A 16692-nucleotide genomic window follows, 5' to 3' on the forward strand; every position below is an offset into this window, starting at 1 on the left:
ATGGTAATATTAAGGATACAATTTTACAACGTTAAAATATACTAACACCCCAGTTACCTCACAGTGATGAAGAATAATACTTCATTCACCATGTACTAAACATCATATAAAACAATGCAAAAGAATTTTTCCAAATAATAAAATTTAAGTGCCAAAGATGTTTAATTACAATTTATCATTAAAAAAAAAACTCACTAAAATATAGTGCTTGTTTTATTGATCTTACTTTAAGAGAAGAAAGTAAACCTAACAAATCTTGGTAAATCAAAGTCATTATTAGGCCCATCAACCACAGAATCCCAGGGTAAACCTTGCTGGGTTTTCTAAACCAAGACCCTGTGTTTGAAGTTCTGGCCTCTTTCCCCCTAATATGCTTTTTGCCGCTTTATAACTACACATAAATAAATACACACACATATTGAATCAAATCAAACTACACCAAATTTGAGGTATTTCACTAATTTTAACGCATAAGGAATGTCCCTGAAAGTGTCAGTTATTAGGTATATACATGGCTGAATCAACAAAAAAAGGGGTCCACATGGTATTACAGAGGAAGAGGGGAGAAGCTATAGAAATTAGGTAGAGTACTACTATTTTCTTATTTAATTCAGGACAGTTTTATAAACCCAAAGAAAAATGCAATGGTTAAGACTGCTCAAAATCCCCCCAGTTAAATGAATTCTCAGAAAACGTCAGTGTATATAGAGCTACCTTTTTTTTTGACTTTTAAGTTTTATTTCATATTGGAATATAGTTGATTCACTATGTATGTTACATTAGTTTCAAGTGTGCAGCAACATGATTTAGTTATACATACACACATATTTATTCTTTGAAAATTTCAGATTCTTTTTCCCATAAAGGTTATTACCGAGTACTGAGCAAAGTTCCCTGTCCTTATAGATTATCTATTTTATATGTAACAGTGTTAATCTCAACCTACGAATTTAAATTAGGAGGTAGAGCTACCTTCTTTGTAATAACTGCAATGTAGTCCATTTCATATAAATGGGGTTGACAACCACACTCCTCACACAGGACTACTGCAGTAAATGAGATAACCCCTATAAGGAGCTTGTATTAGCTGTTATATATTAACTTAATTCTTCCTCTATTGATATCATCTAGAATATTTCCAATATCCTATTACAAACAGTACTATGTTAGAGACTGAGAACATTTTAAATTTTGGATACCACCAAGCTTTTTTCACCAGGGCTTCCCAGGTGGCTCAGATGGTTAAGTGTCTACCTGCAATGCGGGAGACCCGGGTGCAATCCCTGTGTCAGGAATATCACCTGGAGAAGGAAATGGCAACCCACTCCAGTACTCTTGCCTGGAAAATTCCATGGACTGTAGGCTACAGTCCATGGGGACGCAAAGAGTCAGACACAACTGAGAGACTTCACTTTCACAGCTTTCCCCAAAGAGGCTATCCCAATTTATAGTCCCATCAATAAAGTTTATGGGTTTGTTTCTACATAGCTTTATGCAACTAGTGTATTACCAAACACATTAATCTTTGTAAAAAAGTAGGTTAAAAAAGTCTCATTTTAATATACATGTCTCTAAGTATGACCAATAATCTTTTTGCATGTTTAATTTTTTATTTTCTTTTGTGTCAGTGACATGGTTCCTAACTTTTGACTCTTTTACTACTGGGTTTCTGTTCTTTTTACTGATTTATTGAAAGTGACTCCTACAGTGCAAATCTCCTGCCAAGTCTGTCATTTGTTTTCTGAGTGTACATTATGGCACATACATATTTGTAGTTTTTTATGTAGTTAAAATTCAGTAATTTTTTTAATGTCTAGGTTTTATGCCATTCTCAGAAAGACACTGCCAGTTTACATATAAAATTAAAATGTTTAATCTTCTCCTCAGTTTTCATCTAACACTTTTAATTATTTCATTTATTTACATTTAGACATTTCATCCATCCTGAAATTATTTCTGTATAAGGAATGAAATATGAATCCAATTTAATTTTCCTCCAAATAGAAGCTAAGTGTCATAACATCATTTATTTTGATATAAAACCATCCTTACCCTACACTAGGTTCCTAGATTTTTTTAAGTTTGTCTCTATACTTTATTCTGTGTCACTCATTTCTGTTTAGACACCACTACCAAAACTTAAAAGTTACTAGGGTGAGGAGAGGGAGAGATAAAATAGGAGTTAGGGATTAACACATACACAGTGATATGTATAAAACAGATAACCAGCAAGGACCTACTACATAAATGTATAACTGAATCACTTTGCTGTACACCTGAAACTAACACAATATAATAAATCAATTACACGTCAATTTTTAAAAATTAGTAATAATAGTAATAAAGTCAATGTTGTTTTATAATTTTGATTTAAAATCATAGTGGGCAGTCATCTCTCATTAGTTTTTATCAGAATTTTGCTGGCTGATCTTACATGATGACTTTCTCATATGAGTATCAGAATTAGAATGTTGTTAAAAGGCCCTTTGTGACAGGCAATTTGGGATAGACATGTATACACTTCTGTATTTAAAATGGATAACCAACAAAGACCTACTATACAGCAGAGGTAACTCTGCTCAATGTTATGTGGCAGCCTGGATGGGAGGGGAGTTTGGGGAGAAAGGATACATGTATATGTATGGCTGAGTCCCTTCCCTGTTCACCTGAAACTATCACAACACCATTCGTTAAATGGCTATACCCCAATATAAAATAAAAAAATAAAATAAAAAGCAACTATCTGGATCATGTTAACAACCCAAATGTCCACTGATGGATGAATATATAAAATGTGGTATACTGAGTGTCAAAAAGTAATGAAATTCTGATATATAACAACATGGATGAACCCTGAAGACATCATGCTAAGTAAAACACGCCTGATATAAAAGGTCAAATATTACATACTTTCAGTTATATGAGGTACCTAAAATAGTCAAATTCAGAGATGAAAAGTAGACAATATGATGCAAAATCATACTGTGCAGTCCTTTACAGAGTATCAGTATGAAATGATAAAAAACACTCTGGAGATGGATAATGGTGATGGTGGCTGCACAACAATATGAATGTACTTAATTCCACTGATGTGTACACTGAAATGTGTAAATGGTAAATCTTATGTTACATATATCACCACAATCTTTTTAAAAAGGGGAAAATTGAATTGCATCAATCCTACATTTTAACATAATATGTTTTAAATTCAGATTGTTTACAGAGAAGTTTCAGTAATATATTTCTAAAAGTGTGACAAAATACAATACACATAATTTAACACACTCGAGTGTTTAACTTAATTTCAAGAGCATCTAAAGGCAGTAAAATTGAAAGAAAACTAGTCAAGAATGCAAACACATGAATTCCCAGCTCAGTTAGAATATTCTACTTCAATGGTCCTCTCTTCCTATCTTCTCAACTTTACATGAGAAAACTAAACTTCTTGCTGTAAAACTCCAGGTTATTGAAATCTCAGTTCAGTTCAGTTTAGTCACTCAGTTGTGTCCGACTCTTTGCGACCCCAAGAATCGCAGCACACCAGGCCTCCCTGTCCATTACCAACTCCCGGAGTTCACTCAGACTCACGTCCATCAAGTCAGTGATGCCATCCAGCCATCTCATCCTCTGTCGTCCCCTTCTCCTCCTGCCCCCAATCCCTCCCAGCATCAGAGCTTTTTCCAATGAGTCAACTCTTCGCATGAGGTGGCCAAAGTACTGGAGTTTCAGCTTTAGCATCAGTCCTTCCAAAGAAATCCCAGGGCTGATCTCCTTCAGAATGGACTGGTTGGATCTCCCTGCAGTCCAAGGGACTCTTAAAGAGTCTTCTCCAACACCACAGTTCAAAAGCATCAATTCTTCGGCGCTCAGCCTTCTTCACAGTCCAACTCTCACATCCATACATGACCACAGGAAAAACCACAGCCTTGACTAGACGGACCTTTGTTGGCAAAGTAATGTCTCTGCTTTTGAATATGCTATCTAGGTTGGTCATAACTTTCCTTCCAAGGAGTAAGCGTCTTTTAATTTCATGGCTGCAGTCACCATCTGCAGAGATTTTGAAGCCCAAAAAAATAAAGTCTGACACTGTTTCCCCATCTATTTCCCATGAAGTGATGGGACCGGATGCCATGACGTAGATAAATTTAAACCAAGTACACTAATGTATTTTTAAGATATGTAGACATTAGCAATATGCAGTAAATACATACTTACTGTAAAACAAGAGTGAGTAATTTTATTGCTTGTACTGCAACATCATATTCTTTGTCAAGGGTCATAGAAACAATTCTATCCTAAGGATGAAAAAAAAATATTCTTAAAGGGAAACCAAGAGAAAAATACTTGAAAATAACAGGTAAATGTTAAATACTTAGAGTAATACTAACCTTGAACCGACTGGTAAATAGCTCCAGTTTGGAATTAAGTTCCTTGTTATAATAAAGCCCTTGTAGAGCAGTGAGACATTTGAGTCTTACCTCACCTTGCTGAATTAAATGAGAGGAGAAAATGCATTAAAACTTTGCATATTTTCAACCTGAGCACACAAGATATATACCACATCTTCTACTTTAAATATGTTCTATACTATGGTATTTCTTCAGAAACTCTCATCCTTGACAATGCAAAAATAGGAATCAATATATACGTTTTAGACTAAATACCTTTGGGTTACTATTACTGTAGGTCAAATGAAAATATTTTGAAAATTTGTTCAGAGCAATGTTATTGGGAAAGACGACAGTAGCATATTTCACAGTAAGTTTTCCTTTATAGAAGATAATATTTGTAAGGGATATATACAAAGATCAAGGCTAGGTGAAGAGACAGCCTAAGGGAAAGGCAGATCAATTAAAAAAAATTAAAAAGGTTAGAGGCCAAGTGATAATTTATAATCTGGCTAAGATACATGTTTATCAATAGAATCAAAATTAAAGAAATTTAAGTATATGTATATATGTAGCACTTATATATTAACAGAGTAAGAATTCTTCTTACTATTCTTAAGAAATGTCTTACCACTACCACCATCACCTACATGATCCTGTTGTTTCAGTACAAAAATTGTTTCATGATCAAAGGCTAAATCAGTGCCCAAGATTCAAAAATCTAGGGTACTTTATGTGATAGAGACCATATATTCATGAACAGATAGAGAAGAATAAAGGAGAGAAGCCTACAGGAATGTGCTCCCAGTTACACGTATATGCAGATAATTCACTATGAATGACAGTAGCACATAGCTATGCTTATGTGTAGAAAGAAAAGCACTATATATATCTTACCTTATCATGCATAGTCCAACCAACATATTTTAAATAACTGTCATTAAGAAAGGCATCACTATACATTTTCATCCAAATGCCAATTTCTTCAATGCAAATAGCTCGGATTTCAGCTATTGCATCACTGCATGGAAGAAAGAAAATTATGCATGTTAGTATCAGTATACCACAGGACTTGTGGATTCTTTATGCAACGCCAATACTTGATACCTACTATGAACATACCACTACCTTAAGTATTACTGGGGATTTACAAGAAGAACTGAAGCATTTGCCCAAAGCTTACAGTCTAGTTGTCGAAGTACAATTATCACTAAATAAATATTTAAAGTTCAATAAACCTACAAACAAAATCCAACTCCCACCTTCTCTATCATGTCATACCCCAGCCTTTATTCACACCTGCTGGGCACGGTGTATTCAGAAGACAGTCGGAACATTAGTCTGGTTACAGTGTATTTTCCAGGTGAGAATTAGTTACACCTAATATTGAGGCCAAGCTCAATTTGGATTTGAACATCATATAAATTATTCTGAATTCATCCTGTAGGTACTGGTAAGTCATTCAACGCTTTTGAGTAGAGGAATGATTCAACAAAAGAACGTTTTAAGACAACTGCAATAATCTCTAGAATGATGAAGGAATAGACTAAAGTAATGGTGACAGTAGAAATAAAAAGGTAAGAATGGACAAAAGGATATTACAAAGCAAGTATTAACCTGATTTAGTAACTGCCAAATTAAGAAAATGACAAAGTTAAATAAAAATGCCACCAATATTTAAAGAACAGGTTACTGCAGAAATGGTGGCAAGACTACCTATTTCTTTCTTCTGCTCATTCAAAATAAGGGCAACAACTCACTTAAATCTACTCAAATTTTCCCACTGATATTCAAATCGAAGAGGAAAGAATCAGGAATCAAAATGTACAGTCTCTGCTAACACAGTACATCCAAAAGCAATTAAGTGTTCTGTACCCTCACTCCTAGTAACAGTAGTAGCTTCCATTTTCTGGGCATCTACAAGTCGAGCACAACATTCCCCCATTTTTCAGATAGAAAATAAAGTTCAGAGCAGTTAAGTAACTTGTCTTGAGTGTCCCAATCAGTGGAAGACCTTAGATTCTAACACTGATCTTACTCTTAACACTGTTACCACTAAATTTATATTGCCTAAACCACTAAATAACCAAACTTGAAGAGAATAAGAGTTACATAGAAAAAACTGTCCTGACTTACCGGTATCTATGTACAAACACTCCCTTAAATATTGCATTCATCATATTTTCTATTTCATCTTGATTTTCTTGAAGCTGAAAAGAACACATCATTGCTTTGCAATTATAATAGAAAACAACCAAAAGAACTTGTAAAAGTTGGTACAAACACAAATGTATGTTTCTCCAGAGTTTTGATATTTTCATGCAATTTTTAATTTCACTAAATGAAAAGTGTCCACATAGAAAAACTAAAAGCTGTTGCATAAAAGGTAGCTAAACTCCCTTGATACCTGGAATATTTCTACATTGTTGTTAATGTCATTGCTAATGTTTAGCTGGTTGACTAATTTTTTCAGATGGTCACATATTTCTATTGTATAAATGTATGTAAAGAAATCTTTTAAGTAGTTTATTATACTAGTGAGTATAGTGAAGTCGCTCAGTCGTGTCCGACTCTCTGCGACTCCGTGGAATGTAGCCTACCAGGCTTCTCCGTCCATGGTATTCTCCAGGCAAGAATACTGGAGTGGGTTACCATTTCCTTCTCCAGGGGATCTTCCTGACCCAGGGATCAAACCCGGATCTCCCGCATTGGAGGCAGACGCTTTAACCTCTGAGCCACCAGGGAAGCCCATTTTATTATATTACTTATCTATTAAATAACATTTATGTTCATATAAAAAAATAACAATGCTTCATTATCTTGGTCTTTAGCATCTGAAAATTAACTCATGTTATCTACTGCCTAATCAAAGAACAAAAAAGTTTGAGTAAAATGCCTTGGCAAAAAATTTGTCTTCTTGCTAAATATTTTTAAGGGAAACAAGGCTCACTTGAAATAATCAACTAAACATTTCAAATCTTGGATGACTTATTTACTTCCATATATTTTCAATTCAGAGCTTTAGAGTTAAGAGAAAATTGATTCAGAGCTTCAGAATTACAAGAAAAATCTTTCACACTCTAAGTATCAATGAGCTTTCAGAATTATGTTCTGTGTTTTCATAAAACACTTTTTTTCTTTTCACAAGTGTAATCTCACATTTCCAAATAATGCGAACAGGGCACGTACTTGTATTCATTAGCACAATCAAAGGCACAGGAGGGCTTTCAACATGTTTAAAAACTCAACCCAACCTAGAAGTATTAATATCTTATGTGATAGAAGAATTTTAAACTCAAAACTCTTTTATATCCATTCATTCTATGTTCAGAATAAGGCCATAATTTTATACATTATGTTCAGCTAATAAAGCATCCAATGCAATTTATTAACTAAATTAAAGGGCAAAAGGTCAATTCATTTGAACTACAGTTAATCCTTGAACAATGTAGGGGTTAGGGTTGCTGACCCTCTGCACAGTTGAAAATCTAAGTAAAACCTATAGGTGGCCCTCTGTATATGCAGTTTCACTGTATCCACGGTTTCTGCACATACAAGGTTTCACAACCAAAGATTCAACCAACCATGGATCATATAAGAACTGTACTATTTACTACTGAAAAAAAAATCCATGTGTAAATGGATCTGCACAGTTCAAACATATGTTGTTCATGGTTCAAATGTTTACGAAAAAGAAAAATTTAGGCATGGGGGAAATGTGGGCAAGATTTTTCTGGCTTTTCTTGGGCAAGGGGCACTTTTAAAAGTTATTGGCTATCTCAGAAATGACCAACTTTTAAATTATAGTTACTACAATCACCCCCACAAAATGTCAGAATCAAGTAATTTATGGAATACCATGGCAAATATCCCATGGCAAATATTTTAGCTCAACTACATTAGCAATGTTTTTGAAACATCAGACTTTGCCTATTCAAAATAAAAATAAACATTCCCAATATCAGATAGCAAAATATTATATTACCAATGAAGAAGGAATTTAAATAAAAAAACACAACATCGAGGGAATCCCCTAGTGGTACAGTAGTTAGTACTCAGCACTTTCACTGCTGGGGCCTGGGTTCAATCCCTGTCCGAAAACTAAGATCCCACATGCTGCATGGCATGGCCAAAAAAAAAAAAAAAACCAATACCAAAAATTTTATTAATTACTTTTTAGCATAGAACTGAAAAAACATTTTCCTCATTCAAAGTTGAATTTGGTGGTCAGTCATTAATGTTACACAAGGGTCTCTTACACTACACACACAAAACATACACACACACACACACACACACACACCCCCCCACCAAAAACATGGATTATGACACCATAAATAGCTTATCCCTATTTTTCAAAGGGATTTACATAAGTGAAACCTCATTTGATCCCGACAATAAATTGAGGGTAGAGTTAGGAGATAGAATTTCACAGTAGACATGAATAACAATAAAGCATAAGACAACTTGTCAGACTGGCCCAGGACTCCTTACTTGAAGAGTTCAACTCTTAATCCTAGTCCACACAGAAAGGAAATATATACAGAAGGTACTATTGGCATGGACAGTCAATAAAAATAAGTTAGATGTATAAACAACTTTAAACATATTGTTTAAATTTTTCAAAAAATTTTATCTGATGAACTAGAAAAGTTATATATCATAATTAATGGTGACTAAGTTGGTCACACATTAACAGCTTAAATATTCAATACAAGAGTGTACCTCTTTCCGCTTCTGTAGCAGGAGTTCTAGCCTCTCATTGGCTCGTTTTCCAATCATTTTATTCCGTTCTGCCTCATACTGTCTTTGTGTATTATCCATATTAATGCTAAGATTTAGTGCCACATTCACCAAAGCTGTCATCAACTTCATAGCTATTTTTAAATGGAAAATGTTGAAATTAGTCTCACAGAAAAATTTACAAGTTATGATCTACTTAAGAAAAATTAAAAACAAGATGGGCTGTTCCACTTCTAATAGAAAAATACAGCTGCTACAAATGACAATAATAGTACAACAACAGCTAATGTGTATCGAATACTTACTATATGTCAGTCAGTTAGCTATGTTAAGTATTTCTCGGATTAACTCCTAATCCTTACAACAGCCCTCAAATTAAATATTATTCTCATTTCATTCATGAAGAATCTTAAGTTCAGGGAGCTTAAGAAATCTGCCTCAAACTACACAATTCATATACATAGTTAAAACAAGATTCAAAACTAGATAATATTACTCTAGACTATGCTCACTATTCAATGATAGGTCCCCTACAATGACCTTTTCAAGAGATCATGATTTACCTTCTAAATAAATTTTGACTAATACAGCAGTCATTTAGCTATCCAGCAACCAAAGGGGGAGGGAACGTAAGTGCTTTTTATCAAAGTACAGTGTGTAGAAATGTTGGACAGTTTTATCAGTATTTGATTTCCTTTAATTTTACTCTTATTATATATCATCATAAAGACAATGATGCAATTATGAACGACAGATCAAGATAAAAAGTCAAAAGTACAGAGTAAAATGTCACTCAATGAAGTGCTTTGTATCAGAGTTTCTCCAGATCTCCACCTTGTTATTGAACTCTTGCTACTGAGACAGAACTCACTGCCTGTGATTTCAAACTTATTAATTGAAATATCTGAACATATTGTGCTTTTTTTTTTAGCTTAGGTCAGACTACTTCTCAAGCCTGATTCACTGCATGACAGAACACCACAAAACTAAACCTTAATTTCTGGCTACTAGCTCTCTTTAAACGGAGAAGGCAATGGCACCCCACTCCAGTACTCTTGCCTGGAAAATCCCATGGATGGAGGAGCCTGGTAGGCTGCAGTCCATGGGTCGCTAGGAGTCGGACACGACTGAGTGACTTCACTTTCACTTTTCACTTTCATGCACTGGAGAAGGAAATGGCAACCCACTCCAGTGTTCTCGCCTGGAGAATCCCAGGGACGGGGGGAGCCTGGTGGGCTGCTGTCTATGGGGTGGCACAGAGTCGGACACGACAGAAGTGACTTAGCAGCAGCAGCAGCTCTCTTTAAAAGAGATTCCCAATCTTCTGCTCTGAGCTATTGTATACCCTCAGCAAACCATTTTCTCATTCTGATCTAAAATTATTCACCTTGCCCATTATATGTTTTTAATTTACTTTAACCATTCAAGTTCTTAAAATCAAAGCTACCTAAGTACACAGATCAATCACATTCATAATTTGTGACCTCAAATCTAAAAACCTACAGGGAGACTGTCTGCATTTTTTTTAATGGAGGGCTGAGCAAAAGAACATCTTTAATCACAGCTTTAATTCTTTAGGGAAATACTCTAAAGGAAAAATATCCCCACATTTAGAGAATGAAAAATTTTTGTAGAAATCAAAATATTCTATCATTAATGCATAGAATACTTAACAATTAATGCCTGGTCAATTTACTCATACTCAAATTAAAAGGCACATATTCAATAATGGTATATGAACAATTTTACCTTTAGCACAAAAGAGAAACGGGGACATTTTATCAACATCAACATCAAAAATCACTGTTCTAGAATTAATCATGTGAGCCTTAAAAATATAACTTATTTCATGTAAAAATCAGAGAAACTGACTCAGCCTAAAGTTACTCAGAAGCATAAGAAAAACCAACTTTTTTGATGTGGTTAAATAAGCATCATCCTATAGGGACAATCTTACTGGGACTATGCTAGTAGTGCCTATGCACACAGGTCATTTAGAACTACATATCCAAAATCACTGCTCCCCAAATTTGATGTCAATACCTTCCCTGATAAAACATATTTCAAGACCAAACAGATTACTATGCCACAGAAAGGGAGAAGAGGTAGATAGGAATCAAGTAGGTTTAACACAAGAAAATTATAGTATGTCTTCAGAGAACCAAACTATCATTCCATTCTCCATAATTCATGGGAGTTGGAGGAAAGGGGAGAATGTGCTCTTAGGGGCTATTTAATAAATAAAATTAATTTGTCACCATAATGTCATTCCTTTTAATGAAAACCATTTTCATCTCTAACCTAAGAAAATGCAAAAAAAAGATTTCTAAATACTGACCTGCCAGGGTGCTTGTATGTCGAAATGCTCTGACTTGTGAGTCAGACAATCCTGTAAGAAGTGAAATGACTGTATCCATCATGTACTCATCGTATATGATACTATATTGACACTGCCGTACTAATACGCCAATGAATTCACAGAAACTGGATTTGAACTTCTTCCACTGAGGACCAGCCATGGTAAGTGGATAATCTCCACTATCCTAAAATAGAAATTTTAAACAGCAATTTCACTTAAAACCCATAATTCAATAAAATTGTTTTTGAAATACTCTAGGCAGAAGCTGAAAAGACTCCTTTATCTCATCTTCTATAATAAATCCTCAAAAGTAGGCAGAAGAATAATATGCAAAGGTAGAGATACCTTTGAACACATCTGGTCTTTTATTTAAGATAAAAATGGATAGTCTGAATTCACTCCAACCAATGAAAATATATACTAATTACATACCAAAATAAAAAGCCTCTCCCATCAAATAAAACTTTATTCTGATAAGCAAAGATATAGTCACTGAATTTCTTTAAAACAAAACTGAGCAAAAATCAAACCAAAGTTGCCTGTTTTAATGATTCAACATGATGAAATCATATTCCCAGCCAGTCTAATAGATTCATGTATGACTTATAAACAATCAAAGGATTACAATGTATGTTTTTATTAGCTTCAGGATATCAAATACTCGGCAGATGTAAACAATAACTTTTTTTAAGTGAAAACAAGCTAGAATGACCTGTAAAGACAGGTACTCAAGTATTCCTATGTATAATATGGGGCATTCACCAACAAAGATACACTGAGGTCCTCCATAAATCATTAAAAACAAACAAGTCTTAAGAATAAACGCAGAGACCAATACTACATAGAAATTTCTGACAAGAATGTCCTAAGGTCATTATGGTTTAGTAAATTTTTTAACAATTAAATTTTGTCATTAGAGCCATATATTTTAAAAAATTTTAAGTAAAGCCATACACAAGTTGAACTATGTCTCATCTGAAAATAAGATCCCAATACTCCACAAAAAGGTTTTCTTCTATTTTCTGATTGGCTCATTTAAGCACTATACTGAAAAGGTAGCATCTTAACTGTTGTTAGCAACTTGGTTTGCTGGTATTTCCAAATCTTATTTCAGGTATCTTATTTCAAATAGCTATTGAGAACAAAGTTCTCACTAAAACATTTAATATCAGAAGGTTAAAATAACACCATTCCTCATAATTACATCTCAACAACTTAGAGACTGATTAATAGCACTTAGTGATCATCAAAACCATTTTAACAATTCTTATCTTTCAGAAAAATAGTTGAAAGCTCCTTCATCTGAATAAGGTAAAAAAAAAAAAAAAAACCATATAAAACTCAAATGAGAAAGGCTTTCTACTTAAAAATTCACAATGAAAAGTTTTGAAGAGTAAAAACTACTGGGGCTTGAATACAGATGTGAACAAAACAAACAAAAATCCCTGCCTTGACGGAGTTTATATTACAGTAAATCTAAATATGTCTTTATTGGCAATAATACTTCAAAGACATCACTATGATAATCAACTAAGGTCTAAGCTACTATTTATTATGTATTTGTATTGTTCTTGTTATTCACATGTGAAACATAAATAAGACTTTAAACAATAAAATATACCTGCATGCATTTATCTTTGCCTGAGCTTACACATGCTCATGGGCACTTAATTTTATTCTCGGTTGAAATTTTAATTTTTTAACAAAAGAGCTAACATTTAGTTCTTACTATGTGCCAGACATTGTAAAATGCTAAGGAAGTTTTCAAACATTGCATTCAGCTTTCTTAAGAGCCCTTTAAGTATTTGTAGCTCCATTTTACAGATGATGAAACTTACGCTAAGACAACAATTTGCCCAAGGTCACATGGCCATCATTTAACTGGATTTCTACTACCAAAGCTTTTATCTACAACACTAATATTCAAAATTTTATATTCTGAAGATCAAGGTACATAAAATTATCACAATATTTAGGGTATTAACTTACCTCATCAAACTCTTCAGTCATTTTTCGAATTATTTCAGAGTTCTGCATATGTCTAAACATTTCTGCTGTGACAACACCTGAAATTTCAAAGAGTAAGAAGTTAATACATGGTAAATAAAAAAATAGAGAACTTCTAAGTCCATCTCTAACACTAATATGTCTACAGTCACACAATAAGGTATACTTCTATATCACGTGATCTTCACCATGATACTCAATCCTATAAAGCACAAACACCATTCTCAACATATATAAGAAAACAGACCCACACTTCTGACAGGTATCTTCTCTTTCTTTTCATGGAACAATCAGCCTTAGCCATTTCTACCTAACTCACTTTACTCACTCCTAGAATATGTATATTGGCTAAATTCTTTAATATAAAACATATGTCATCAATAATGAGGCAGCCATCTAGGATAACATTTAAAGCCCTGAGGATGAACCTGAAGAAAATAAGGGAAAGAGTAATAGGAAGAATTCACTTTGGGCAGGTTTCTTTATTAAGCACAACTGTACATAAGGCAACTGTATCCCACCATCCACCTCAAAGGACTTCAAATAAACAAAAGTAGTAAGTTGTAGTTCCTGCTCATCCAGAAGTCTGTAACCTAGTTGTAAGTTTAAACAAAGAATAATGGGGTGGGGGGGTTGGCAGGGATAAAGTATTAAAGGTAGTACATAATAAATGCCCTAATGAGTGGAAAAACCAAGATAGGCTAAAAAAAAGGAAAGAAAAGAATTGAGATTTGAGTAAGTAGGTGTTTCACAGAGAAGGAATCTGATAGTGGACATTTCCTTTTAAAGGAGGATGGGATAGGAGGGGAGAAAGGATACACATTACAAGTAGTAGTATAACTGTATCACTTTGTTGTATACCTGAAATTAACACAACACTGTTAATCAAATATTAATATGTTTCAAAAATAAAAGACAAGTGTAAAAGTTAGCCAGGTATATGTCAAATATCAGAAAAGGAATTTCTAGGGAAAAAGTATGAGTAGGAGACAATGCAAGAAGTCATACATGAATTTTCATTGATAGGGTGTCACCAAAAAAAAAAAGAATAACTGTAAAAAGTGAATTTTTTAAACTACATTTCTATATTATTTATACTTTGCCAGTCTAATCACTATGAATACTATAAATATAATAATATCTAGAAGGATGTCTTGGGACTCCCCTGGCAGTCCAGTAATTAAGACTATGTGCTCCCAATACAGGGGGCACAGGTTCCATCTCTGGACAGGGAAGTAAGATCGAGCATGGTGCAAGGTGTAGCCAAAAAATAAAAGAATGTCTTGGTACAGGAAGACGAGATTTATTATAAAAATTAGATACAATTAATAGATGTATTTCAATTGACCAAGCTCTATTTTGTGTATGTGTGCATGTGTGTGTATATAAAACTAAAAACAGCAACAAAACATCATACTGTCTTTCCAACTCCTAATCTGAAAGAGCAACAGCTATGTGAGCTCCTTCTCTATAGACATGCAATTTAAGACCTTCCAGTAGTCCAACAAAGCCAGCAGAATTAGAACATGAACTAACATCCACTGAGCCTCCTATGCACCGGCCACTTAAGCCCTGAAAACAAGCCTGTATAGCAGGTACTATAATCCTGGCTTTACAAATGAGAAAACTGATGCTAAGGCAAAGAGAAATTATAAATAATTTCTGTGACATTATTAGTCAACATCATGTTGCCCAGCCCCAGGTGATATCAATTTATACTGGTACTGTAAAAGAACCCTTACTTACCACCTTAAAAAACACAAATGGTTGTTTACAAATAATAACAAATTTGGAAGCAAGCATGATTTCTCCAGCTAAAGAAGCACATTCTCAAAAACGTTTTGAAGGAGTTTTTAATTTTTATTTAGAGCCATGAATATATCTCAAAAACTTTCCATACTTTATACCCAAATACTGTAAATTTGGTAATGCTAGAGAACAAGTAACTCAATCCCTGAAATAATTTATATGAAATAAACATTTAGATATGTCAAAGTAAACATATTGCATACAGCTTGACAAACTTCTAAAGCTCCTCCTCACATCTAATAAATCATGTAACAGTCATAAACTCAAATATAAAGAGAAAAGAAAGTGGCTGTCACAAACTTCATGCATTTAATTCTTCTGAGGCAGGTATGAAGGAGCCATCAGGACACCAGGCCAGATCCCACTGCCTTAAAAGTGTGGGGGACATGAAATGAGTTATTTAAAAACTGGTAAACTGAAAAGTGACAGTCAACCAGAAAAGAAAAAAGGAAACAACATTGGCTGCAGAATCACCAACCACAGAGCGGTCTGGAGCCACTCAGTGTGGGGCCAAACATCTCTCCACCTACCTCAAGAGCTACAAAAAGCATTAACTACAGTAAAATAACTGACACTCATAATAACAATCCTAGATCCACAGGAATAGGTTAAAGTACACTGTATATACTTAAATATGTGTCTAATTCATTTAAAAAGGAATTCCATCAAAATATTTTTTGAGTATGTTTAAGTACGTAATGACCTTAACATGGTAAAATCCACTTTATGACTCTTCCATGATTCTAAAATTATTATTATAGTGGTGTTTAAGTTTTCAATACCTTCAATTTTAAAAAATCTTCACAACCTGATTTATGATAAGATATATCCAACTGTTGAATGGTTAAGTTCCTTATTTATAAATACAATGAGGCCAGAAAAGGAATGTATCCGATAAAGGGAAAACGCTCTGACTATGGCTTTGTTTTAAAACTGCTTATTTAGAAACCTAATCAGGAAACTATAATGGATCAACTAAGACTGAATTTCAACTCATCAAATTATTTCTGGCACCTGTTCAGTTGTTTTGTCATCAACCTTCCGCTTCAAAAAATTTAAAGAGAAAGGACATGGCCCTTAATTACATAACACAATAAACACGTACTTGTGCCCTTCTATTCCAGAAAGATGGAATGGACATGGGCAAAATAAAAATAATATCAACATATCTCATTTTCTAAAGAGTTTATCTGGTTTATCATACTGTCATTACCACAACACTTCCTCTGAGCAGATTCAGTAGGATTTTCTAATACTGATACGCAGATATTTCTAGCTAAGAAGCTGAGTAAACTAGGCAACTCTCTGTACTCTAAAGTTCAGACGTTTTTAAAAAATTCTCAAAACTGACCACATTAATGGCATTATGAAGACCATAGATTCAAG

General features: G+C 34.0%; 1 protein-coding gene across 7 annotated transcripts in view; it reads right to left on the reverse strand.

Annotated features, from left to right (window-relative positions):
- Positions 1-16692, reverse strand: part of STAG2 (stromal antigen 2) — a 129841-nt gene that overhangs the window by 49277 nt on the left and 63872 nt on the right. For all 7 annotated transcript variants that reach the window (XM_027534976.1, XM_027534970.1, XM_027534972.1 and 4 more), the window contains 7 exons: positions 13480-13556; positions 11470-11674; positions 9114-9265; positions 6525-6598; positions 5286-5409; positions 4389-4487; positions 4216-4295 (listed from right to left, as the gene is read on the reverse strand). In XM_027534976.1, coding sequence (XP_027390777.1) covers positions 4216-4295; positions 4389-4487; positions 5286-5409; positions 6525-6598; positions 9114-9265; positions 11470-11674; positions 13480-13556 — 811 coding nt within the window. The remainder of the gene's footprint in view (positions 1-4215; positions 4296-4388; positions 4488-5285; positions 5410-6524; positions 6599-9113; positions 9266-11469; positions 11675-13479; positions 13557-16692) is intronic.

Source organism: Bos indicus x Bos taurus, chromosome X, assembly GCF_003369695.1.
Source record: "Bos indicus x Bos taurus breed Angus x Brahman F1 hybrid chromosome X, Bos_hybrid_MaternalHap_v2.0, whole genome shotgun sequence".
Lineage (NCBI taxonomy): Eukaryota > Metazoa > Chordata > Mammalia > Artiodactyla > Bovidae > Bos > Bos indicus x Bos taurus.